Source organism: Erythrolamprus reginae, chromosome 4 (assembly GCF_031021105.1).
Source record: "Erythrolamprus reginae isolate rEryReg1 chromosome 4, rEryReg1.hap1, whole genome shotgun sequence".
In the NCBI taxonomy this organism is placed as follows: Eukaryota; Metazoa; Chordata; class Lepidosauria; order Squamata; family Dipsadidae; genus Erythrolamprus; species Erythrolamprus reginae.
In genome coordinates, this window is record NC_091953.1 from 16,378,531 (window position 1) to 16,405,298 (window position 26,768).

At 41.9% G+C, this 26,768-nt stretch overlaps 1 protein-coding gene across 1 annotated transcript in view; it reads right to left on the reverse strand.

The window, feature by feature from the left end:
* Window positions 1-963: 963 nt before the first annotated feature.
* Window positions 964-26,768, reverse strand: part of TMEM123 (transmembrane protein 123) — a 42,268-nt gene continuing 16,463 nt past the window's right edge. Inside the window, exons 3-5 of the mRNA XM_070749690.1 lie at window positions 14,475-14,708; window positions 11,132-11,276; window positions 964-5,583 (exon numbers count right to left, since the gene is read on the reverse strand). Of these exons, the coding sequence (XP_070605791.1) occupies window positions 5,559-5,583; window positions 11,132-11,276; window positions 14,475-14,708 (404 nt within the window). The 3' untranslated portion in view covers window positions 964-5,558. The remainder of the gene's footprint in view (window positions 5,584-11,131; window positions 11,277-14,474; window positions 14,709-26,768) is intronic.

A 26,768-nucleotide genomic window follows, 5' to 3' on the forward strand; every position in this document is an offset into this window, starting at 1 on the left:
CTGACTCTTCCCCTCCTTCTCACTCCTTCTTGAGCTCATACACAAAGCAAACATTGGCGAGAAACAGCCAGGTTGAATGCTAGAAGACTTGGCCAAACTTTTCTATCGGTTCTGTGGGTGTAGCTTGGTGGGTGTGGCTTCGTCACACCCACCAAGCCACACCCACAGAAGTAGCGGGGGAAATTTGAATGTCAACCCTGAGATTCAAATTTCCCCCCTGCTACTTCTGTGGGCGTGGCTTGGTGGGTATGACGAAGATCACGATATCCTGAGATCATATTGTTTGTCGGCTGTCAAAATCAAGAGTGCGTGCCAGTTTTATTTCTTTTGATTGCCAAAGGAAATAATAAAATTGAGAATGGACATGCGATGACACACCACTGCATCGGTTAGTGACAAAAGTTCCAATCCCAGTTGTGGTCATATGTCAAGGACCGGCTGCATTTTAAAGTTGTATTGCAGAATAAGCAATGCAGGGTTTTGCCTTTGGAAACAACCAGTAGCAAAGGCATATGTTAAAAATTGCAAGTTGCGAGTTGTGGGGTATTAGGGACACATTCAACCACAGCTCCGGTCTCTGCTGCATCATCGGTATATCGCTGAAGTTCCTAAGGGGGGCATGTGATTAGTAGTCAACTTACAGTGAGCAAAGCAAGTACGTGGCCATTAATTACTCTGGTATATACAAACAGAATCAAAAAGAGAGGAAAAGGCACATTTATACTCTGCAGCTGTGAAATAATGCACTTGTAAAGTTAAACAGCAGTGAGGACCACTACAAAAAAGGTGGTTGCGTGCTGCTCCTATTCAAGTCATGCGTGTAGGGCAGTGATTTTCAACCTTTTTTGAGCTGCGGCACATTTTTTACATATACAAAATCATGGGGCACATTGAGCGGGGGGGGGGGAGTGGGGGGCTAAAAAAAGTTTGGACAAAAAAATTCTCTTCCTCTCTTCCTTTCTATTTTTCTCCCTCTTTCTCTTCCTTCCCTTCGGTCCATCCCTCTTTCTTCCTTCCTTCCTTCCTTCCTCTTTTTTGCTCTCTTTCTATCTCTCCCTCCTTCCCAGCCTCTCTTTCTCTCTTGCTTTCTTTCTCTCTCTTTCTCTCTTGCTTTCTTTCTCTCTCTCTTTCTCTCTTGCTTTCTTTCTCTCTCTTTCTCTCTTGCTTTCTTTCTCTCTCTCTTTCTCTCTTGCTTTCTTTCTCTCTCTCTCTTTCTCTCTGTTGCTGACCATGTCTCGCGGCACACTAATGTGCCACAGCACACTGGTTGAAAAACACTGGTGTAGAGGGCCAGAGAAATCTGATTATTATGGGGCTTTGAGAGGAAGCGTGGAAGCAAAAATCATAATAAAAAGAGGTAGAATTAAGACCATAGTAGTCCATCAAGAGAGATACTCCCTGCCCCAGTGAGAATTAATTATATAATACAATGCAACACAATACAGTAAATTTTCTCTTTCGCGTAACAGTGCCTGAATCTCAGCAAAGATCAAATACACAATATTACAATGTCTACAGTACTTTTATCAACCTCAATTTAAACAATCCTGGTAGAGGCTACCTTAAGACTTGACTGACAGGTGGAAGTGTAGTTCTGCGGTGAGGCGAGTTATCCCTTTACTTTCCATTAGTAACTCTACTACTTTACTTCCATTATCAACTCTCTTCCATTAGCAACTCTATAATTAGCATTAATGAAAGATATAAGGCAAAATGTTGCACAGCGGGTTCACAACATTGAGAAGAGTTAGATCTTTCAGAAATGTACGGAAATTCCTATTCAAATCTCTTCCATGCAACAACTTGTGCTAATAATACTTTCCATTGGCAGCAACTGAGACTGCTTTTATGCCTTCTGCAGAAAGGAAAAAAAATGTCTAATCTCCAAGATGATTGAAGAGTAGCTTTGATATTGGTGCTCTGAATGTTGGGTTCATTGAGAGAAGCCGTTGAGAGCTTCTTTGAGAATCTACCGTGTTTTTCCCGAAAATAAGACACTGTCTTATATTAATTTTTGCTCCAAAAGTTGTGCTACGTCTTATTTTCGGGGGGGGGGGGGGGGGTGTGCCTTATATTTCTCAAATAAGACAAATTCACAGGCAGAAAAGCTGACACCCCCAAAGAAAGTGTACCGTACGGTACACTGATTACGGTACGGTACCTGTCAGTATGGCACCCACACACACAAACGACGGCACTTATATGGTATAACAGTATACTCCCGCTATTGCAGCTTCCGGCCACCAGAGGAACTACAGTCTACGCACTGTAGTGGAGACTGTAATGGCGGTGAGACAGCAGCAGACTGTGTCTGCTGTACTGGACGGTCCAAAGCGATGGAAGGGGCCAGCAGGGGACGCCACATTATTACGGTACCGCTATGAACAGCTTTGAATGGTACCGTATGTTTTTTCACCGTACCGTATGTAAACTTTACTACGCCTTATTTTCGGGGGGTGCCTTATATTAGCAAATTCTGCAAAACCTCTGACATGCCTTACTTTCGGGGTACGTCTTATTTTCGGGGAAACAGGGTAGTGAACCAGATGGAGAATTGTGCAGAGCACATTTATCCTTTAAGTGCCCCGTGCCTGATTAACATCAAATTTGTTTCACACTCTGGATGTTGGGCAGCATGGAAGAATTAGTTATCATTGATGCATAGCACATAGAATTGAATATTATTAGTATGAATGTTCTGGATATTTACTCTTTAGTTTCTCTGTGAAAGTGTAAATACACAATTTACATAAATCACACAATTATCTGCCTCTTCTTCAAGAGCTAACTCATCTGACGGTGAACTTTTGACATGGTGACTTCAAACAGAACAGATGTCGCTAGATCACGGGTGTCAAACTCACGTCATCACGGCGAGGTCATGTGACGTATTGGGATTTTTCTCTTCTTTGTTGGGCGTGGCCACCGCATGACGCCTCCTGCCAATGGGGCCAGGAGATTGACAGCCCTGCAAGGACCTCAAATGAATGATTCAGGAATGCCTTCCAATTGGAACAAATTGGACTTCCTTTCCAGGGGGAGAAAAAATCTGAGGACAACAAATTTATATGAATCGTCTTCAGGACAGTCCTATTCCTCTATCATGTTTTAAAATGTTTATTACTTTTTAAAAAACACAACGAAATCCCTCCACCTCAAATGCGTCAAAATTCATTTGTGTGCTATCTGCTGTAGTTCTTTTTTTGGAACCATATAGTTTTTAAAAAATCTTAAATATTCTACAAGGCAACTACAGGTAGTCCTCGACTTACGACGGAGCCCAAAATGTCTGCTGATAAGCGAGACATTTGTTAAGTGAATTTTGCCCTCATTTTACAACTTTTCTCGCCACATCAGTTGAGCAAATTGTTGCAGCTGTTAAGTTAGTAACAATGGTTTTACATGAATCTGGTTTTTCCCATTGAGTTTGCTTGTCTGCAGATTATTTGAAAGATGACCACATGATCTCCGGACAGTGCAACCATTATAAATATGAATCAGTTGCCAAACATCTGAATCAGGGGTGGGTTCCTCCCAGTTCGGACCGGATCTCTTGAACCGGAAGTGACCCGCTGCTGATGTCACGGATCCAATTTGGTTGATGCCGGTCCATGCACACTACCATCTTTTTTTTGGCAACTTTTTCCCTGTTTGGGTAGCGTTTTCTCTTTTGCTGCTTGAAAAAGGGCCCTCCAAATTCCAAAAGAGGATGAGATAATCAGGAAAATTATTGAGTGTGCAGAGCTGAACATGACAACAAGGAGGTTGAAGAATCAAGAAGAATCGGAATATTGTAAAATTTGGGATAGGGTCTACACTTGGTTGAATGCAAGAAATACTCAATGAATTTAATGATTATATCGTAAATTATTTTGAAATTACAGTGGTACCTCATCATACAAACTGAATTGGTTCCAGGAGGAGGTTCGTAAGGTGAAAAGTTCGTAAGATGAAACAATGTTTCCCATAGGAATCAATGTAAAAGCAAATAATGCGTGCAAATCCTTCAGGAAAATCCCAAACTTTAGAAGGGAGGCGAACAGAGGGCAGGGAGGAGCAGCTAAAGGGGGTGGGTGGAAGAAGCAAGGCTAGACTAAAGGGTGAGTGGGAAGGAAGAAAGGCAAGGGGGGGCGCCCCTCCCTTTTCTTTCTTCAAAAGACACCGTTTCAGTGCCTTTGCAAGCACGTTGTTCTCTGCAAAATCTTCCCTCCAAGCTGCCTCTCCCTTTTCTTTCTTCAAGACACCCTTTCAGTGTCTTTGCAAGCATTGTTCTCTGCAAAATCTTTCCTCCCCCAAGCTGCCCCTCCCTTTTCTTTCTTAAAAAGACACCCTTTCAGTGCCTTTGCAAGCACGTTGTTCTCTGCAAAATCTTTCCTACTCCAAGCAGCCCCTCCCTTTTCTTTCTTCAAAAAAGGGGGGGAAAAGAAACCCCTTCATTCCAGCAGCAGCTGCTTGGGTTCGTAAAGTGAAAATAGTTTGGAAGAAGAGGCAAAAAAATCTTAAACACAGGGTTCGTATCTTGAAAAGTTCGTTAGAAGAGGCGTTCGTAAGATGAGGTACCACTGTATATATAACAGAAATATGACATATGTTATTTTTCCTTTGATATGATCTAATCAACAAATAGGTTTTTACTAGAGACTTTGATCAAGAGCAGAGCGATTGAAGCTCCTCCTTTTGTGTTACATGTTTTGTTGTTTTTTTTTCATGGATGTATGTCTTGTTTTGTCTTCGAAAATGATAAAAAAATTATTTAAAAAAATTTGTAAAAAAAGAAAAAGGGTCCTCCAGCCCAACCCTGGATCAATAGTGACTATTATTTCTTTGCCCAAAACACACTGATTAGATCCTCTGCTGTGTTTCAGGCTGATTTCAGCCTGCGCGATGGGAACCGGTGGCGAAGGTAAGTGGAACCCACCCCTGATCCGAATGTGCTTTTCACACGTCTGAAAAATGGTCATAAATCACCTTTTCTCAATGCTGTTGTAACGTCGAACCGTTACTGAATTGAACTGTTGTAAATCGAGGGCTACCTGTAGAATATCTCAGCTTCCCCAGATTGTTAAGGAAGCAACATTCCAATCATATCCCAGAAACCTTACACAGTTGATCTTGGAAATACTGTTTTTCTGACTTCTGTAGAGAAGGTTATTCTTATTTGTCCGTCAATGTTTGATTTGTTTTCCGGAATAAAAAGACTGGAAAGTAGAACGAAAAAAGGTTCAGGATCCAACACTTGAAGTTGTGTTCTGTCGTGGGCTTGTCCTCTCCAATCGTCTGTAGAAAAGAGCTAAGAAGCAACAACGCTTGCTTTAAAGGTCTTCAAAAGCGAGTGATTAAAATCAGGTGTAATTTCAATTCCTTGAAATGCTTCCATTGAAGATACTCTGAATAGGTAAAGTCCTGGTGGAGTTCTCCAGATTTGCAGACCGATGTGTGTCAAGAAGAGACAAAACAGTCAAATATCAGATCAGATAATATTTTCCCAGAGAGAAAGTGTTCCCAAAAGCAGGAGTAAAAGGCGTGGATGTTTGCTGTCTGTCTTTTCAGCACAGACTTTAAATAATGGCATCGTGTTCGTCACTGGAGAGAAAAGAAAAAAAGAAAAGAAACTATGTTATGCACTTCACAGAGAGCCACAGAATTATTAAACGGGATTAATAAATATACCAAACTTTCTGGACCATCTTTTGTGCTGGGGAAAAAAAAAACTTTAGACCTTCACAAACAAGCCAGGTTCTGCTGATCAACATAATGTTTAAGGTTATCATCATCATCATCATCATTTAACAACATCATTTAACAAGACGGGCTACAAGAATGGTGGAAGGTCTTAAGCATAAAACGTATCAGGAAAGACTTAATGAACTCAATCTGTATAGCAGCGTTCCCCAAACTACGGCCCGCGGGATGGATGCGGCCCGCTGAGGAAATTTATCTAGGCCACAGCAGCGCATAAGATTTTATCAATAGATATAATAAGCTCCCGAATCTCCTGTCCACTCACCATGGTCTGCTGCTGAGCAAGGAGGCGGTGCAGAGGCAAGAGGCGGGGAGGAAAGCGGACCTGCAATTGGCCCCTTTCTTTGCTGCCATTAGAGAGAGAAACTGTTGCTGCCCTATGGCAGAGCAGCAAGAGTTCCTCTCCCTAAAGGTGAGAAAGAAAGGGGCCAATTGCAGGCCCGCTTTCCTCCCCGCCCCTTGCCTCTGCACCGCCTCCTTCCTACCTCCTCCTCCACGGTGAATGGACGGGAGATTCAGGAACCCACCTGAATTCGCCCGAATGGAGGCAGCGGCGGCTTCAAAGGACCAACAGCCGGTCCTTCTCAGTGCTGCGTTGCTGCAGCCTCCGAGCTCCACTGCTGTCCCCGGGCACTGTTACCTCTAAGCTGCGCTGAGAGAGAGAGAGAGTGGAGAGCACTGGACTTCGCCGTCGCCTCCGCCCCCATCCGGTTCTCCAGCTAAGAGGGAGCAGCCACATCCACCCCTTCGCCCTCCACGGTGCCCAGCACCTGGCCCCACGCCACCTCCGCCTCCCAGTAGTGCGCCCGACCTCTTTCTGCAGGAATGGGTGGTGAGGCGCCGCGAAGGGCGGCGCTTGAAGGCCGCCAGGGCGCTGTTGTTGTCGTTGTCACAGCGCAAAGCCACGCAGTCCCGGATCACTCGCTTCTCCGGCCAACAAAGCCGGCTGCCCGGGAAAGCAGCGCCCTTCTAGTACACTATGGTACTAGAAAAAAGTGGGATAGACAGCTACACCACCAGATGGATTAACAACTAGCTTACTTAACTGTACTCAACGAGTAGTCCTCAATGGGTCTAAGTCTACATGGAGAGAAGTAAGCAGTGGGGTACCACAATATTCCGTCTTAGTCCCAAGTGAGAGTTACTTTCAATCTTACTCAGATTTTGTTAATGGAACCTCATAATCAAAAGACTTTGCTTGTGCTTCTTGCCTGCACAAAACGAAAGAGCCAGCACTCTCTGGGAACCACAATCGCCACAAAGCAAAAATAGTGTCTGATCTTACGGGAAGGAAAGAACTGAGATATCTTCCCCAGGCTTATATATTTTATGTATGGTATGTTGTGTGTATGTTTTTTAAATTATGGGTTTTTAGTTTTTTAAATATTAGATTTGTATTCTACATTGTTTTCTATTATTGCTGTGAGCCACCCTGAGTCTATGGAGAGGGGCAGTATACAAATTTAATTAATTAAATAATAATAATAATAATAATAATAATAATAATAATAATAATAATAATAATAATAATGTAATTATTATAATAATAATTATGCAAAAGCGGCAGAGGACTTTTGCAAGTGAAGCAGACAGTGGAAGAAGAGAAGCATGCATTAGCTGACTATGTAAAGGAGAGCAAAGAGTCAACGTTGATGGAGGTCAACAATAGAAAGCTTCTCAAGGTGAAGCAAACTAAGGACCAGTACAGAAAAATGTAACTCAATGTCGTATGGACAGTTGGTGGAACAAAGCATTGCTTGGCCAGTTCTTGGAGAAGATTGAAGGCAAAGTGGATAAAGAAAAGACCTGGTCATGGCTTACAAGTGGAACACTCAAAAAGAAGACAGAAGGATTAATACTGGCGGCACAAGAACAGGCCATTAGAACAAATGCTGTCAAAGCCAGAATTGAAAAATCAACAGACGATCCAAAGTGCAGACTCTGTAAAGAAACAGATGAGACAATCGATCACATACTCAGCTGCTGCAAAAAGATCGCACAGACTGACTACAAGCATAGACATGATGCTGTGGCACAGATGATCCACTGGAACTTGTGCCGGAACTACTATTTACCAATGGCAAAGAACAGGTGGGATCATAAGTCCGAAAAAGTGGTCGAAAATGAGCAAGCAAAACTACTGTGGGACTTCCGAATTCAGACTGACCGAATTCTGAAACATAACACACCAGAGATCCTGATTGTGGAGAAAAGGAAAGTATAGATCATCAACATTGTAATCCCAGGAGACAGCAGAATTGAGGAGAAGCAGCTAGAGAAATTATTGAAATACAAAGATCTAAAAATCGAGCTGCAACGACTCTGGCATAAGCCAGTGAAAGTGGTCCCAGTGGGTGCAGTGCCAAAGGATCTCAGCGGACATTTGAAAACCATCGGAATTGACAAAATCTCCATCTGTCAATTGCAAAAGGCCGCTTTACTGGGATCGGCAAACATAATTCGGTGCTACATAACACAGTCCTAGGTGCCTGGGAAGCGCGCGACTGGTGATGAAATACAAAATCCAGCATAGTGATCTCGTTTGCTGTGTTGTATTGATATAATAATAATAATAATAATAATAATAATAATAATAACAACAACAACAACAACAACAACAACCCAGCATAGTGATCTCGTTTGCTGTGTTGTACTGACATAATAATAATAATAATAATAATAATAATAATAATAATGAAAATGCATCCTTTTTTACTGGATGCTTAAAAATAAACCAAAGAAGCTCGGTGAGCAAAATCCTGGAATTAGAGTCATGTGGAAAGGAAGCGCAAAATTAATGAGCGTGGCTTCCTTCAAAGGCGGAAGAAAAATGTTGTTCTATCCTAGGATCAGCTATGTGGTCCAGTATATGGCCCCATAGTTTTGTGAACAGCAAGAGACAAGAGAGTTTGCTTTCCGCTGTAACAGATAAAAGTAGGATCCAACCAAGGATTTGATTTGATTTGTATACCGTCCCTCTCCGCAGACTCGGGGCGGCTAACAACAGTAGTAAAACAGCATATGACAATCCAAAATTAAAACAATTAAAAACTCTTATTGTAAAACCAAACATACATACAGACATACCATGCATAAAATTGTAAAGGCCTAGGGGGAAAGAGTATCTCAGTTCCCCCATGCCTGGCGGCAGAGGTGGGTTTTAAGAAGCTTACGAAAGGCAAGGAGGGTGGGAGCAATTCTAATCTCTGGGGGCAGTTGATTCCAGAGGGCCGGGGCCGCCAGAGAAGGCTCTTCCCCTGGGTCCCGCCAAGCGACATTGTTTAGTTGACGGGACCCGGAGAAGACCCACTATGTGGGACCTAACTGGTCGCTGGGATTCGTGCAGCAGAAGGCGGTCCCTGAGATAGTCTGGTCCGGTGCTATGAAGGGCTGAAATAGTTCAAAAAATGGGATGTTGCAGAGCCCCTGGCCTTTACCCAATGTCGAGACAACAAAAGGAAGTAATCACAGAATAAACAAAAGAATTCTCAATGCTAGGAAGACTGACAAAGGATTTAGTAATATGATGTTTCCTCTTGTGTAAGAGAGTGGCTTTGAGAAAAATAAAGGGCTAAGATGAATGCAACCAGATAAATTGCTAACATCCCGTTCTTAAATATTGCTATTTCCTTAGGATGACAAGCCCAATCTTAGGGTTCACTCAGTCTGAAGAACAGTTGCTGGAATTAGGTATGTCTAGTTTAATGAAAAGGAGGACCAGGGGAGACATGATAGCAGTGTTTCAATATCTCAGGGGTTGCCACAAAGAAGGAGGAGTCAACCTATTCTCCAAAGCATCTGAGGGTAGAACAAGAAGCCATGGGTGGAAACTAAACAAGGAGAGAAGCAACTTGAACTAAGGAGAAATTTCCTAACAGTTAGAACGATTAATTAGTGGAACAAATTGCCTCCAGAAGTTGTAAATGCTTCAATACTGGAAGTTTTTAAGAAGAGATTGGATAACCATTTGTCTGAAATGGTACAGGGTTTCCTGGCTAAGCAAGGGGTTGGACTAGAAGACCTCCAAGGTCTTTTCCAACTTGGTTATTTTCTTCTATTCTATTCTTATTAGAGGGAAAATCAAGATTCCACAGTTAGCAGCAGGGAAGAGCCTTCTCTGCGGGGGGCCCAGCTCTCTGGAATCAGCTCCCTCCAGAGATTCGCACTGCCCCCACCCTCCTCACCTTCTGTAAAAGTTTAAAGACCTATCTGTGCCGCCAGGCTTGTGGCTATTAGACCCGTGGCCGATGAGTGTAGTATGTCTTACTGTGTGAATGGGAATGAATGGTTTTAAATGTTATTAGAGTTTTTAAAGTTATTTAGCTATATTAATTGGGTTTTTTAGATATGTATATTGTATATTCTTTACTAGATAAATGGTCAAAGCAATGGAAACTGCAGTTTAATGTTTTCAAATGTAAAATAATGCACTTGGGGAAAAGGAATCCTCAATCTGAGTATTGCATTGGCAGTTCTGTGTTAGCAAAAACTTCAGAAGAGAAGGATTTAGGGGTAGTGATTTCTGACAGTCTCAAAATGGGTGAGCAGTGTGGTCGGGCAGTAGGAAAAGCAAGTAGGATGCTTGGCTGCAATAGCTAGAGGTATAACAAGCAGGAAGAGGGAGATTGTGATCCCCTTATATAGAGCGCTGGTGAGGCCACATTTGGAGTACTGTGTTCAGTTCTGGAGACCTTACCTACAAAAAGATATTGACAAAATTGAACGGGTCCAAAGACGAGCTACAAGAATGGTGGAAGGTCTTAAGCATAAAATGTATCAGGAAAGACTTAATGAACTCAATGTGTATAGTCTGGAGGACAGAAGGAAAAGGGGGGACATGATCGAAACATTTAAATATGTTAAAGGGTTAAATAAGGTTCAGGAGGGAAGTGTTTTTAATAGGAAAGTGAACACAAGAACAAGGGGACACAATCTGAAGTTAGTTGGGGGAATGATCAAAGGCAACATGAGAAAATATTATTTTACTGAAAGAGTAGTAGATCCTTGGAACAAACTTCCAGTAGACCTGGTTGGTAAATCCACAGTAACTGAATTTAAACATGCCTGGGATAAACTGTATATCCATTGTAAGATAAAATACAGGAAATAGTATAAGGGCAGACTAGATGGACCATGAGGTCTTTATCTGCCGTCCGTCTTCTATGTTTCTATATTGTTTTATATGTTGCGAGCCGCCCTGAGTCCTCGGAGAGGGGTGGCATACAAATCCAATAACTAACTAACTAACTAACTAACTAACTAACTAACTAACTAACTAACTTAATTAATTAATTAATTAATTAATTAATTTCACCCCTGGAGCAGACTACATTCTTCCTCAAACCTTGCCCAATATTACTCAGAGAAAGATCAAAAATATTCAACGTACATGGTTCGATACTGAACGCCTCTTTTTGTGTGATAGAATCTGCATCCAACATAGCCCACGGCGAGAAGTCCCAGAGTCAACACAATGCCACCAATGAAGCTGCCAGGACTGAACCCCGATGGGTTGCCTTGAATTGCCGAAGCTTCTGTAATGGTTAAAAAAAAAAAAGACAAAAAAGTTTTGCTGAAATATTAATTTTTCATTTTTTTCTAAGTGTGTTGATTGTATAGCTCTTGCCTGCTGGTTCTTTTGTTCTTTTAATTCTTATCATGTTTTACTGTATTTCTTTTTAAGGTAGCTGATGTTGGCTGTTCCTAAGACTAGACTTTCAATCCTGCACCTAGAAAGCTTAGAACTAAGACGCCTTAAACATGATCTAAGTATTGCCCACAAGATCATACGCTGTAACGTCCTGCCTGTCGGCCACTACTTCGGCTTCAACCACAACAACACAAGAGCACACAACAGATATAAATTTAATATTAACCGCTCCAAATTTGACTGTAAAAAATATGACTTCAGTAACCGAGTTGTCGAAGCGTGGAACTTATTTCCGGACTCCATAGTGTCATCCCCTAACCCCCAACACTTTACCCTTAGATTATCCACAGTTGACCTATCCAGATTCCTAAGAGGTCAGTAAGGGGCGAGTACAAGTGCACTAGAGTGCCTTCCGTCCCCTGTCCTATTGATCTCCTATATCTCCTATACCTTTGTTCTATTCCTATATCTCTTCTATTCTTTCATTGATATGTTTTATTCCTACATCTTCTATTCTATTCTTTCTTAGATATATTTTACTATGAGTATATCCTCTATAACCTTCATTATGTATTTTACTATGTGTATACCCACTAAAACCCTCATTGTGTATTGGGCAAAATCAATCAATCAATAAATAAAATAAATAAATAAACTAAGTAGGGTGGCTACAGTTCGTACTTGTTCAGGCGTTCACCAGGAAATATAAAGTATTTCCTGGTATTAGAAATTCAAAGAACAAACATCCAAACAACTTCCTGGAAGAAGCTACCGACAAACGCTTCTGAAATGTTACTAAGAAAACAGCATCTGTGGAAGAACCAGATGAACTCAAAATAATAGTTGTTCTACTTTAGAAGTGGTGACTAATCCTTTAACACCAAGGCTCTCCAAACTTGGCAATTTTAAGACTTGTGGACTTGAATTCTGGGACCTGAAATCCTCAAATCTTAAAGTTATCAAGTTTGGAGACTACTGCTTTAAATTAAATGAACTCTCTTGGGTTGTAGGAACCAATCTCAAGAGTCTATTCTTTACCAGAATTCAGACCAAGTTGTATTTCTCTTGGTTGACTTTCGGAGCCGGAGTTGATAACTGAGAACCTCTTTTCAATACTCCTAGAGCAGTGTTTCCCAACCTTGGCAACTTGAAGATATCTGGACTTCAACTCCCAGAATTCCCCAGCCAGCGTTTGCTGGCTGGGGAATTCTGGGAATTGAAGTCCAAATATCTTCAAGTTGCCAAGGTTGGGAAACACTGTCCTAGAGCATCTTCACACTACTGCTAAAGGTTTGGGAGTTGTTGTTTCCAATGATTCTAAAATGAGAATAACGGCTCTAGAAGAGGGGTGTTAAACTCAAGGCCTGTGGGCTTTATTCGGCCTTCCTGAGGCTCAGATCTGGCCCATAGGCCACCCTCAAACAACAAAGAACCGACCTGCAGTGCTTCTGCCAGTGAAAATGGAGCTTGGGAGGGACTCTCCACTCCCCCCAGTCTCCGTTTTTTACTGGCAGAGGACTGGCAAAACAAACTAAAAGCAAAACAAAAGAAAAGGAGCAATGTTTCCCCCTTTGTATTTGAGCATCCAAGCTGGGAAAGGAAAGGAGAAAGGGAAAGAGAAGAGACAAAGTAAAAGAAGAAAAGATGGGGAGAGACCAAGGAAGGAAAAAGAAGGAAAGAGGGGAAGGAAGAAAAAAGATAGAAGGAAATAGGAAGGAAGAAATGAAGGAAGGGGAAGGAAGGAAGGAAGAGGAAGGAAGGAAAGGGAAGGAAGGAAGAGGAAGGAAGGAAGGAAAAGGAAGGAAGGAAGGAAGAGGAAGGAGGGAGGGAGAGAAGGAAGGACGGAGGGAAGGAAGGAAAAGGAAGGAAGGAAGGGGAAGGAAGGAAGGAAGAGGAAGGAGGGAGGGAGGGAGAGAAGGAAGGACGGAGGGAAGGAAGGAAGGAAGAGGAAGGAAGGAAGGAAGGGGAAGGAAGGAAGGAAGAGGAAGGAGGGAGGGAGGGAGAGAAGGAAGGACGGAGGGAAGGAAGGAAGGAAGAGGAAGAAAAAGGAAGGAAGAGGAAGGAAGGAAGAGGAAGGAAGGAAGGAAGAGGAAGGAAGGAAGGAAAAGGAAGGAAGGAAGAGGAAGGAAGGAAGGAAGGAAGGAAGGAAGGAGGGAGGGAGGGAAGGAAGGAAGAAAAAGAAAGGAAGAGGAAGGAAGGAAGGGGAAGGAAGGAAAAGGGAGGAAGGAAGAGGAAGGAAGGAAGGGAAGAGAAAGAAGGGAAGGAAAAGGAAGGAAGGAAGGAAGGAAGGAAGAAAAGAGATGATGGATCACCCAAACCCCACCCGAGCAACTACATGTCCCTTTGACACATGTGACATTGAACTGGCCACACCCACCTTAGCCACACCCACTCCGGTCCCCCAAGGTCAAACATAACCCTGATACATCCTTCAATGAAATTAAATTTGACACCTGTGCTCTAGAATATTCAGCAATAATTGGACACTTCCAAACAGAAACAGGAAAACAGAAATGCATGCATTTGCTTGCTTGCTTACTTTACTTACCTATCTGTCTGTCTGTCCGTCCATCCATCTATCTATCTATCATCTATTACAAAGTGCCAACGCATCAATTTAACCTGTATGCTGAGGTTTTACTACCTAAAATAATTATAATTAAGGCAGTGTTTAGCTAACTGTTCTAAGAAAAATGTGATCAATGCACTTTTATGCCCTTTCATTTTTTTCTCGGTTTGAAATATTACATTTTAGCAGTAATAAAAAAGAAAAAAAACCTCTTGTAATATCATTTCTCTTTCCCTCCCTCCCTCTCCCCCCCACCCCTCTCTTTCTCTCTCTCCAGAACTGGTCAGAATCTACTGAAACCCACCTCTGGACTTGTACAGGAGAAAGAAACCAAATGCTCACGAACGTAATCGACTACCCATAATATTCTGATTTTTCAGAGTAACCTAAGAAGAGATGTGCCTCATTTCTATAAATCCAGGCAAAGTTTCTTTAAAAACAAAGACAATCATGATGAATTGAATGTGAGCTGCAGATCACAGTCGAGTCGGAAGTGAAATGTTGGTAACATACCTGTGACCACAGCAGATGATGGCTTAGTTACAGGAACTGCAGTGGTCTTGTGTGTCACAGGTTCAGCTGGCGAAGGCTTTGTAGGTAGTATAGGTTTATCTGTTTGTGTGGCGATGGTAGATTTTGCGGCAGGGATGGTCTTGTTGGTGACTGTTGCGATCTTAGAAGTCACTTCAGGATGAGGGGTGGTTTTCACTGATTTTTGGGTAGCACTGGTAACAGTCATGGTTGTTGCTGGTTTAGAAAGATATGTAAGATTTGTGGATTTATAGATATATCAAAAGGTATTGTAACAAAGATTTATTTATTTTTTAATTTGATTTCTTTAAAAAAAAATTATTTTCTTATATGCATTAAAAACAAAACATATAAGCATACAAACAACAAACAAACAAACACAAAGGAAAAAATCAATTCAATTAAATTGTACATACCCATTAAACACAACGTCTACTTGATCATTTTTATGGCTAATAATAATAATAATAATAATAATAATAATAATAATAATATTTATTTGATTTCTATGCCGCCCTTCTCAAGATGACTCAGGGCAGCGTACAACATTAAATATAACAATATATAAGAAATCTAATAAGTATAAAATATGAAAATTTACTAAAATGTTTTAAGATGTGAGATGGGTATTGCTTTTAGAACAGAAACATAGAAACATAGAAGATTGACGGCAGAAAAAGACCTCATGGTCCATCTAGTCTGCCCTTATATTATTTCCTGTATTTTATCTTAGAATGGACATACTGTATGTTTATCCCAGGCATGTTTAAATTTATTTACTGTGGATTTACCAACCATGTCTGCTGGAGGTTTGTTTCAAGCATCTACTACTCTTTCAGTAAAATAATATTTTCTCACGTTGCTTCTGATCTTTCCCCCAACTAACTTCAGATTGTGCCCCCTTGTTCTTGTGTTCACTTTCGTATTAAAAACACTTCCCTCCTGAACTTCATTTAACTGTTTAACATATTTAAATGTTTCGATCATGTCCCCTCCTTTCCCTTCTGTCCTCCAGACTATACAGATTGAGTTCATGAAGTCTTTCCTGGTAAGTTTTATGCTTAAGACCTTCCACCATTCTTGTAGTCCGTCTTTGGATCCGTTCAATTTTATCAATATCTTTTTGTAGGTGAGGTCTCCAGAACCGAACACATAGTATTCCAAATGTGGTCTCACCAGCACTCTATATAGTGGGATCACAATCTCCCTCTTCGTGCTTGTTATACCTCTAGCTATGCAGCCAAGCATCCTACTTGTCCCTATCCACCCCAACCATGCCCAACTCACCCCCCCCCCCCCGAGGTCAAATACAACCCTGATGTGGCCCTCAATGAAATCGAGTTTGACACCCCTGTTCTCAGGGGCGGATTCCTACTTCTGCCACTACCACTGCACTGCAGGCACAGCTTTGTACATCTCCAATGCGCATGCCTTGGTTGCTGATCAATCTCCGGTCACAATTCAAAGTGTTGGTTATGACCTTTAAAGCCCTTCATGGCATTGGACCAGAATATCTCCGAGACCGCCTTCTGCCGCACGAATCCCAGCGACCGATTAGGTCCCACAGAGTGGGCCTTCTCCGGGTCCCGTCAACTAAACAATGTCGGTTGGCGGGCCCCAGGGGAAGAGCCTTCTCTGTGGCGGCCCCGACTCTCTGGAACCAGCTCCCCCCAGAGATTAGAACTGCCCCTACTCTCCTTGCCTTTCATAAGCTCCTTAAAACCCACCTTTGTCGTCAGGCATGGGGGAACTGAGACATCTCCCCCGGGCATATACAATTTATGCATGGTATGTTTGTATGTATGTTTGTTTTAGTAAATGGGGTTTTTAAAAAAAATTAAATTAAAATTTAGATTTGTCATGAATTGTTTTATTTTGCTGTGAGCCGCCCCGAATCTGCGGAGAGGGGTGGCATACAAATCTAAATAATAAATAATAAATAATAAATAAACAAATGTCCCAGTGAGATTTTGCTTCTTAAGTAGAAAATGGTTCTTGAGAAGAGGCAAAAAAATAAATAATCTTGAACACCTGGTTCATATCTAGAAAAGTTCTTAAGTAGAGGCGTTCTTAAGCAGAGGTACCACTGTAAACAAATAAATAACTAAAATAATCAGGACCCAAATGGAATTTTAATGTTAATATTTATTATTTTACTTATTACAAACTGCAAATAAACTATTGGCTGGGGAAGGCTGCTCTATCTACTTACCTGGGAGTAAGTCACATTGAACTCAGTGGAGCCCGTTTTCGGTTAGGCAGGCATAGGCTACTGTGGTTAGGGACCTCTTTGACATGGGGCCAGGCCAGATTAATCACGCCAATGTTGTGGGGTCGCCGGCCTGGCCCATAAGCACGGCCTCTGGATGTGCAGGAAGCAAAACCTCGCTTTGACGCTTACGCATGCACGCAAGTCACCCAAAGCTGTGCCCGCAGCTCAATTTTTGCTATCGCTGCAGCATCCTTTACCGTTCTGGTAGCAACCCACTACTGCCTGTTCTAGAGTTTTCCCGAAGTAAAAATGTTGGAACAGGGAATGGTAGGCAGTATTCAGAAGTAATATTAACAATGTCGCTTGGCGGGACCCAGAGGAAGAGTCTTCTCTGTGGCGGCCCCGGCCCTCTGGAACCAACTCCCCCCAAAGATTAGAATTGCCCCCACCCTCCTTGCCTTTCGAAAGTTGCGTAAAACCCACCTCTGCCGCCAGGCATGGGGGAACTGAGATATACTTTCCCCCTAGGCCTTTACAATTTTATGCATGGTATGTCTATATGTACGATTGGTTTTTATATAATGGGCTTTTAACTGTTTTTAGTATTGGATTTTGTTATATATTGTTTTATTGCTGTTGTTAGCTGCCCCGAGTCTGCGGAGAGGGGCGGCATACAAATCCAATCAATCAATCAATCAATCAATCAATCAATCAATCAATCAATAAATGGACCATCCCTGGAATGGCCAGATCTTTAAGTTTCCAAAGGAATTAAAGAATGTTCTCTCGTTATGATTAGAATAATAGGCTTTGAACTTCTCCAATCCAGAAAAGACAAGAGCGAATTTGGTGCAGTGGGTTGGGACACCAAGCTAAAAACCAAGAGACTGGGAATTCTAGTCCCACCTTGTACGCAAAAACGGATAGATGCCCGTAAACCAGTCACTTTCACACCGTCTAGGAAAGAGGCAACGTTAAACCATTTCTGAACAACCCTGCCCAGAAAACCACGTGGACTTGTCCAGGCAGTCTTTAATTGAACACGTCTGAACAAAAGGGAGGAAAAAACCCCCATGAAATACACATTTAATTAAATAGCAACAGCACTAATAAGGATAATGTAGCTTAAACACACCTTCCCTTACACAACAACAAATTACCCGTATTTCGTTACAAAGATTAGCTGCTACTCATTCCTTGATGTGGCTGGCTTATTCTATACTTTTTTACTTCCCTAACAACCAATAGCCAAATTCTTTCTGATACGAATCAACAGAAACATAGAAACATAGAAGTCTGATGGCAGAAAAAGACCTCATGGTCCATCTAGTCTGCCCTTATACTATTTTCTGTATTTTATCTTAGGATGGATATATGTTTATCCCAGGCATGTTTAAATTCAGTTACTGTGGATTTATCTACCACGTCTGCTGGAAGTTTGTTCCAAGCATCTACTACTCTTTCAGTAAAATAATATTTTCTCACGTTGCTTTTGATCTTTCCCCCAACTAACTTCAGACTCTGCCCCCTTGTTCTTGTGTTCACTTTCCTATTAAAAACACTTCCCTCCTGGACCTTATTTAACCCTTTAATATATTTAAATGTTTCGATCATGTCCCCCCCTTTTCCTTCTGTCCTGCAGACTATACAGATTGACTTCATTAAGTCTTTCCTGATACGTTTTATGCTTAAGACCTTCCACCATTCTTGTAGCTCGTCTTTGGACCCCTTCAATTTTGTCAATATCTTTTTGTAGGTGAGGTCTCCAGAACTGAACACAGTATTCCAAATGTGGTCTCACCAGCGCTCTATATAGCGGGATCATAATCTCCCTCTTCCTGCTTGTTATACCTCTCTGTAACTTCTTCCGCAAAAGATTCTGTGAGCCATCAAAAAAAGAATGAAAATATTTATATCTGTCACCAGGACATTGCAGTTCATGTTTGGGTTTATAGCTGTTATACAACAGAAGTAATAAAACCGCCTGCGTCATTTTGGCTTGCAAATTCAGAGGGGTATTTTCAAAAGAAAACAGAAGGCCTCTCCATAGAAAGTTAACACATTGGAAAAGAGTGTCCCTAACTTAGGCTCAGCTTTTCACAAGAGCACACAACAGATTTAAACTTAATATTAACCGCTCCAAACTTGACTGTAAAAAATATGACTTCAGTAACCGAGTTGTCGAAGCGTGGAACTCATTACCGGACTCCATAGTGTCATCCCCAAATCCCCAACACTTTACCCATAGATTATCTACGGTTGACCTATCCAGATTCCTAAGAGGTCAGTAAGGGGCGAGTACAAGTGCACTAGAGTGCCTTCCGTCCCCTGTCCTATTGCTCTCCTATATCTCCTATACCTTTCTTCTATTCCTATATCTCTTCTTCTATTCTTTCATTGATATGTTCTATTACTATACCTTCTTTTCTATTATTTCTTAGATATATTTTACTATGAGTATCTCCTCTATAACCTTCATCATGTATTTTACTATGTGTATATAGATATACAGTGTTCCCTCGATTTTCGCGGGGGATGCGTTCTGAGACCGCCCGCGAAAGTTGAATTTCCGCGAAGTAGAGATGCAGAAGTAAATACACCATTTTTGGCTATGGACAGTATCACAAACCATCCCTTAACACTTTAAACCCCTAAATTGCCATTTCCCATTCCCTTAACAACCATTTACTCACCATTATTACTGGTACTCACTATTGAATAAGACACTTAGTGATCCTGACATTTATAAACATAATTATTTATTAACAATTATTATTATTATTTATTTATTTGCGAAAATTATTAGTTTGGCGATGATGTATGACATCACCAGGCGGGAAAAACCAATTGTATAGGGAAAAAAACCGTGAAGTATTTTTTAATTAATATTTTTTGAAAAACCGTGGTATAGGCTTTTCGCGAAGTTCGAACCCGCGAAAATCGAGGGAACACTGTATACCCACTAAAGCCCTCATTGTGTATTGGACAAAATAAATAAATAAATAAAATAAATAAAATAAATGTTTAATTATAATCGCAGGATTGGAAATAATATAGACTAAGGGGTGCCAAACTCAAGGCCCAGGGATCCGACCCATGGTGTGCTTAAATTTGTACGTCCCTCCCAAGCTCCGCTTTCATTGGCAGAGGATTGTAGCAACCCATCACAGTTGAAAACGGAGCTCAAAAGTCCATTTTCACTGCCAGAGTGCTTGGTCTACCCACAGGTGCCCCCAACATGAGTGATGTAGAATTGGCCACACCCTCTCTGCCCATGCACCCCGTCCCTCTAGAGGTCAAATACAACCTTGATGTGGTCATCAATGAAATTGAGTTTGACGCCCCTGACGTAGACCAAGGAGTCCCCAAACTGTGGGCCGCAGGCCACTACTAGGTTATGGTCTACTGACCACTGGGTCGCATGAGTAGCTGGTTGGTCTGCATGCACGCCTATTTGTGTTGCAGGTACTTGTGACCTCACTCGTGCGGGCACTAGTGGCCCCATTTGTGCGAGTGTCAGGGGCACTTGTGGTCCCTCTAGCACAGGAGTCATCATGGTTGCTTGTGGCCGTACTCACGCAAATGTTGTTGCAGTTACTCGTGGCCCCATTCATGTGAACTCTCAGCCCTCTGTCTGTCTGTCTGTCTGTCTGTCTCTCTCTCTCTCTATCTCTGTCTGTCTATCTATCTATCTATCTCTGTCTGTCTCTCTCTCTCTCTATCTCTGTCTGTCTGTCTCTCTCTCTCTATCTCTGTCTGTCTGTCTGTCTCTATATCTATCTATCTATCTATCTATCTATCTATCTATCTATCTATCTATCTGTTTGTCTCTCTCTCTCTCTCACTCTCTCTCTCTCTCTCTCTATCTCTCTCTCTCCCTATCTATCTATCTATCTATCTATCTATCTATCTATCTATCTTTCTAAACAAATCTAGGATTGTAGTTTGTATAAGCATAACATAAGTACTAAATAATGATAAAAAAAGACAAATAGGACAGTAGGACAGGGATGGTAGGCACAGTGGTGTGCTTATTCACGCCCCTTACAAACCTCTTAGAAAAGGGGAGAGGTCAACAGTAGACAATCTGAGGTTAAAGATTTTGGGGTTTGGGGAAGAAACCACAGAGTCGGGTAATGCGTTCCAGCCATTGATCATTCTATTACTGAAGTTGTATTTTCTGCAATCTAGTTTGGAGCGGTTTACGTTAAGTTTGAATCTATTACAAGCTCGTTTGTTGTTGCGGTTGAAGGTGAAGGAGTCACTAACAGTCATCACACATGCACTTGTCCCTCTCACAAAATCATCTCGTCTTTCCCCCCTCCGTCCACTCCGAACCACCAACCTGGAAAGATTGGAGAACTCTGATTTAAGACCACCTAAAACAGTATCTACAAGAAGGGCAAATCCATCAATCATTTAAGTAGCGGCTTCACTATCAAACTTTCCTTGCTCAAAGAAATTTCAATTTCAATTATCGTTCAATAAAATCTCTCTCCCCTTTACCCCAACAATTCAAGAGTAGGCACTCTTCAGAATTCTGCAAGAATTTTTGCATGTTTCATGCAAATAATCTGTTCTGAGGGTCTTTTTCCTAAACATCTTTTACACATGAAGTTTCCAGCTACCGTTTTCTTTCATGAGTTATATTTTAATTTGAAATTTGGAAAAGAACACCACCACCTTAGATTCTTAGACCAGAATTGTTATTTGCATCAGGCAAAAGATGGGCTCAAAGCATATCGCTCATTTGCAGAACCACTCTGCAAAAACGGAAGTTGTGGAGAATGGTTTTATCTTGAGCACGTTGCAAAGAAATCGGCTGTGGTTGCAAAGATTAAACTGAGACTTCCTGAAACAAGCAGAACTCATTGTTTTTCTTGTCTTGCCAAGGTCCCCCTGCCTCAAATATTATTTAAATACAACATTAAATTATGGGCAAAAAGGATCAGGACATTCACTTGGTGAAATACTTATCTCATGACATTGTGAAGCATGTATGAAATACAGGAACAGATACAATAAACTTGCAGATCACTTCTTGAAATGTTGATAAACAAGGCTTGCTGCCACCGGTTTTCCTTTTGTAGCATGTGATTTTTAAAAATAAGATCATCACCTTGGTTTTTTGTCTACTACCAGAGATGGGTTGCTCCCAGTTTGGACAGGTTGTAGAGAACCGGTTGCGGGCATTTGTCCCCACTCGCCAAACCGGGAGCGACGGCCTCTTGGCCACATCTCAGAACTGGCTCTAATGGCGGCGCCATAGGAGGCACCTTTTTTTTTTCCCTTCTGCACATGTGCAGAAGCTTGGGTTTTGGTACTGCACAATGTATGAGCGCCCACATGGAGCGGGAGGAAGTGGACCGGCAGCGAGGTAAGTTAGAACCTACCCCTACCTATTATATTGTAGAACTGGGCGAGATCATCCAGGGGCATGGGGTGAGGTATCATCAGTACGCTGATGATACCCAGCTTTACATCTCCACCCCATGTCCAGTCAACGAAGCAGTGGAAGTGTTGTGCCGGTGCCTGGTGGCTGTTGGGGCCTGGATGGGTGTCAACAGACTCAAACTCAACCCTGATAAGACGGAGTGGCTGTGGGTCTTGGCTCCCAAGGACAATCCCATCTGTCCGTCCATCAACCGGGGAGGAATTATTGACCCCCTCAGAGAGAGTCCGCAACTTGGGCATCCTCCTCGATCCACAGCTCACATTAGAGAAACATCTTTCAGCTGTGGCGAGGGGGGCGTTTGCCCAGGTTCGCCTGGTGCACCAGTTGCGGCCCTATTTGGACCGGGAGTCACTGCTCACAGTCACTCATGCCCTCATCACCTCGAGGCTCGACTACTGTAATGCTCTCTACATGGGGCTACCTCTGAAAAGTGTTCGGAAACTTCAGATTGTGCAGAATGCAGCTGCGAGAGCAATCATGGGCTTTCCCAGAAATGCCGTTGTAACACCAACACTCCGCAGTCTGCATTGGTTGCCAATCAATTTCCGGTCACAATTCAAAGTGTTGGTCATCACCTATAAAGCCCTTCATGGCACTGGACCAGGCTATCTACGAGACTGCCTTCTGCCGCACGAATCCCAGCGACCGGTTAGGTCCAACAGAGTGGACCTTCTCCGGGTCCCGTCAACAAAACAATGTCGTTTGGCAGGGCCCAGGGGAAGAGCCTTCTCTGTGGCGACCCCGACCCTCTGGAACCAACTCCCCCCGGAGATTAGAATTGCCCCCACCCTCCTCGCCTTTCGCAAGCTCCTAAAAACCCACCTCTGCCGTCAGGCATGGGGGAATTGAGATATTCTTTCCCCCTAAGCCTTTACAATTTATGCATGGTATGATTGTTTGTATGTATGTTTGGTTTTAGAATTAAGGGGGTTTTTTTTAGCTGTTTTGTATTGGATTTACATGCTGTTTTTATTCTGTTGTTAGCCGCCTCGAGTCTGCGGAGAGGGGCGGCATACAAATCCAATAAAATGAAATGAAAATGAAAAGAACTACCTAAATTTAACATTTTCACTATTTCTACTATAAATATAAGGCCCAAATTTTAATTAGGGTGACTGAAAGTGATTCGGAGAAGTTTCAACATTTCTCTTTCCACATGTGGTATTTTGAAATTGGAGACTCTCCTCTCCGCTCCTACCATTGTGAAGTATGGGAGAAACAGAAACTGAGGCGCAATTCTTAGCCAGAATGGAAACAGAAAGAAAATATTTCGATGGTTAATGACCCCATCCATTTAGTGAAATCCCAACTAAGTTTATATTTTCTTCATGCAATGCACATATAGAATGCAATGCACATATTTGGAAACTACAGTTTAATGTTTCCAAATGTAAAATAATGCACTTGGGGAAAAGGAATCCTCAATCTGAGTATTGTATTGGCAGTTCTGTGTTAGCAAAAACTTCAGAAGAGAGGGATTTAGGGGGAGTGACTTCTGACAGTCTCAAAATGGGTGAGCAGTGTGGTCAGGCGGTAGGAAAAGCAAGTAGAATGCTTGGCTGCATAGCTAGAGGTATAACAAGCAGGAAGAGGGAGATTATGATCCCGCTATATAGAGCGCTGGTGAGACCACATTTGGATTACTGTGTTCAGTTCTGGAGACCTCACCTACAAAAAGATATTGACAAAATTGAACGGGTCCAAAGACGGGCTATAAGAATGGTGGAAGGTCTTAAGCATAAAACGTATCAGGAAAGACTTAATGAACTCAATCTGTATAGTCTGGAGGACAGAAGGAAAAGGGGGGGACATGATCGAAACATTTAAATATGTTAAAGGGTTAAATAAGGTCCAGGAGGGAAGTGTTTTTAATAGGAAAGTGAACACAAGAACAAGGGGACACAATCTGAAGTTAGTTGGGGGAAAGATCAAAAGCAACGTGAGAAAATATTATTTTACTGAAAGAGTAGTAGATCCTTGGAACAAACTCCCAGCAGACGTGGTTGGTAAATCCACAGTAACTGAATTTAAACATGCCTGGGATAAACATATATCCATCCTAAGATAAAATACAGAAAATAGTATAAGGGCAGGCTAGATGGATCATGAGGTCTTTTTCTGCCGTCAGTCTTTTATGTTTCTATATTTCTATGTTTCTATATATAAAGAGTCGCAAGTGGCAATTTGTTCTGATTATGTTACTTAGTCTGAAACCTCTGAAAGAAATAACAAAGTTCCGAAAGCACCAAGGGACCCACAGCTCATCAATCTTATTCCCTGATGTGCATTCAGCATAACCTACAAGAACCAAGATACCAAAAGTTGGTGGATAAAGTCAATTTCTGCAAAATGCAAACCTCATTCCTGAATTTGCTTTCAAGTCCATCCTATCACCTGGTGACTCTATAGACAAGACGTTGAAGGAAAAATCCATTGTGTATAAAATAATTTAAGTTTTATTTTAAGAATATCAGTATTTGCTGTCTGTAGTTTCTGTCTTTAACAAGATAAGGATTTCCTGTTTTTCCTTATCTTGTGACTGTCATTTTGGGATCTGTTTTTAACAAGATAAATGTTTGCTGTTTAACAAGATAGAAATATAGAAACATAGAAACATCGAAGTCTGACGGCAGAAAAAGACCTCATGGTCCATCTAGTCTGCCCTTATACTATTTTCTGTATTTTATCTTAGGATGGATATATGTTTATCCCAGGCATGTTTAAATTCAGTTACTGTGGATTTATCTACCACGTCTGCTGGAAGTTTGTTCCAAGGATCTACTACTCTTTCAGTAAAATAATATTTTCTCATGTTGCTTTTGATCTTTCCCCCAACTAACTTCAGATTGTGTCCCCTTGTTCTTGTGTTCACTTTCCTATTAAAAACACTTCCCTCCTGGACCTTATTTAACCCTTTAATATATTTAAATGTTTCGATCATGTCCCCCCTTTTTCTTCTGTCCTCCAGACTATACAGATTGGGTTCATGAAGTCTTTCCTGATACGTTTTATGCTTAAGACCTTCCACCATTCTTGTAGCCCGTCTTTGGACCTGTTCAATTTTGTCAATATTTTTGTAGGTGAGGTCTCCAGAACTGAACACAGTATTCCAAATGTGGTCTCACCAGCATTCTATATAGCGGGATCATAATCTCCCTCTTCCTGCTTGTTATACCTCTAGCTATGCAGCTAAGCATCCTACTTGCTTTCCCTACCGCCTGACTGCTGTTTACCCAATAAACCATATAAGGTTCTATTCATCTCCAGGAGAAAGAAACAGGATGTAGACCATATTTAGGCAAGGAATTCTGTGTACCCCTATGATAAGTTGAGGAATTCTATGTACCTTTGTGATTTGTAAAACCTATATAACCTGCTCTTTAGCTTCTGTACAAGTGTCTCTTCCCTTATGAAGAGTACCCGCTTTGCAAACCGTTTTTGGTATACCTAGTGAGAAGAAACATTTCTGTTCTCTTTGTCCAAACGTCTCGTGTGAACTTTTTCATACTGAAAGGGCGCACACTGTTGCCCCCTTTTAGGACTCTTGAGTGTGCCAAATATCACCCAGGTGGCTTTCATGCCTAATGTAGTACTAAAATCATAGATCAGTGATGGCGAACCTTTTTCCCCTCGGGTGCTAAAAGAGCATAGGTGTGTGCTATCGCACATGCGCAAATGCCCACACCCATAATTCTATGCCTGGAGAGGGGCGAAAACAGCTTCCCAGAGGCCACGTTAATTAGGTGGCTAGATACACGGGTTTGTCTCGGTTGGAAAGTTCATTTTGTACTTATTCCGCAATTGCCGTTGGTGTTTATGGTGCATGGAGGCTAACTCTTATCTTTGATGAAATAAAACCTGTGTATGAATAAACCAGAATTGCTCTGCGGGTGGGAATATGGATTGTAAACCTTAACCTGAAAGATCAGGTCAGGGACAGATCATCATGTAGGAAATCTACTGGGAGATGAAAAACATACCGTATTTTTCAGATTACAAGACACACCGGTGTATAAGATGCACCATGGAATCCAGGAAGTGATCGCCTTGACGTCCTTAGCAACCTGCCGGTATACGTGACATCAAAGCTCCGCCCCCGGAATCTCTTTGTGGGAGGGATTCCCCAGCTCCTTCAAAGGGAGGTCTTTTCACGTAAAAATAAACATTGTTATTTTTACGAAAAAGGACGCCGCAGCGGTGCTGCAAGCAAAGGGCGGTCCTTTCACGTAAAAATAATAATGTTTATTTTTACGTGAAAGGACCCCCCTTTGCTTGCAGCGCCGCTGCGGCGTCCTTTTTCGTAAAAATAAAAATAAAAATTAAAAATCCGTAAAAATAAAAACCGATGGGATTCCGGGGGCGGAGCTTTGATGTCACATAGCGTTCGGAGTTCGAGTTTGGGTCGGGTTTGGCCAAATTTTATGCAAAGTTCGTCCGAACTTGCCGAACCCGAACACCGTTGGGTTCGCCCATCACTACTTGTGAACAAACTTCCACCCAAGGCAGATAACAACAGCAACCTGTACCTCCAGTTCTATGCCTCACGTACAGATCTTAGCCAACATACATTACTCAAGCATGATTACTGGTAGCATTAGGACTTGGTAAC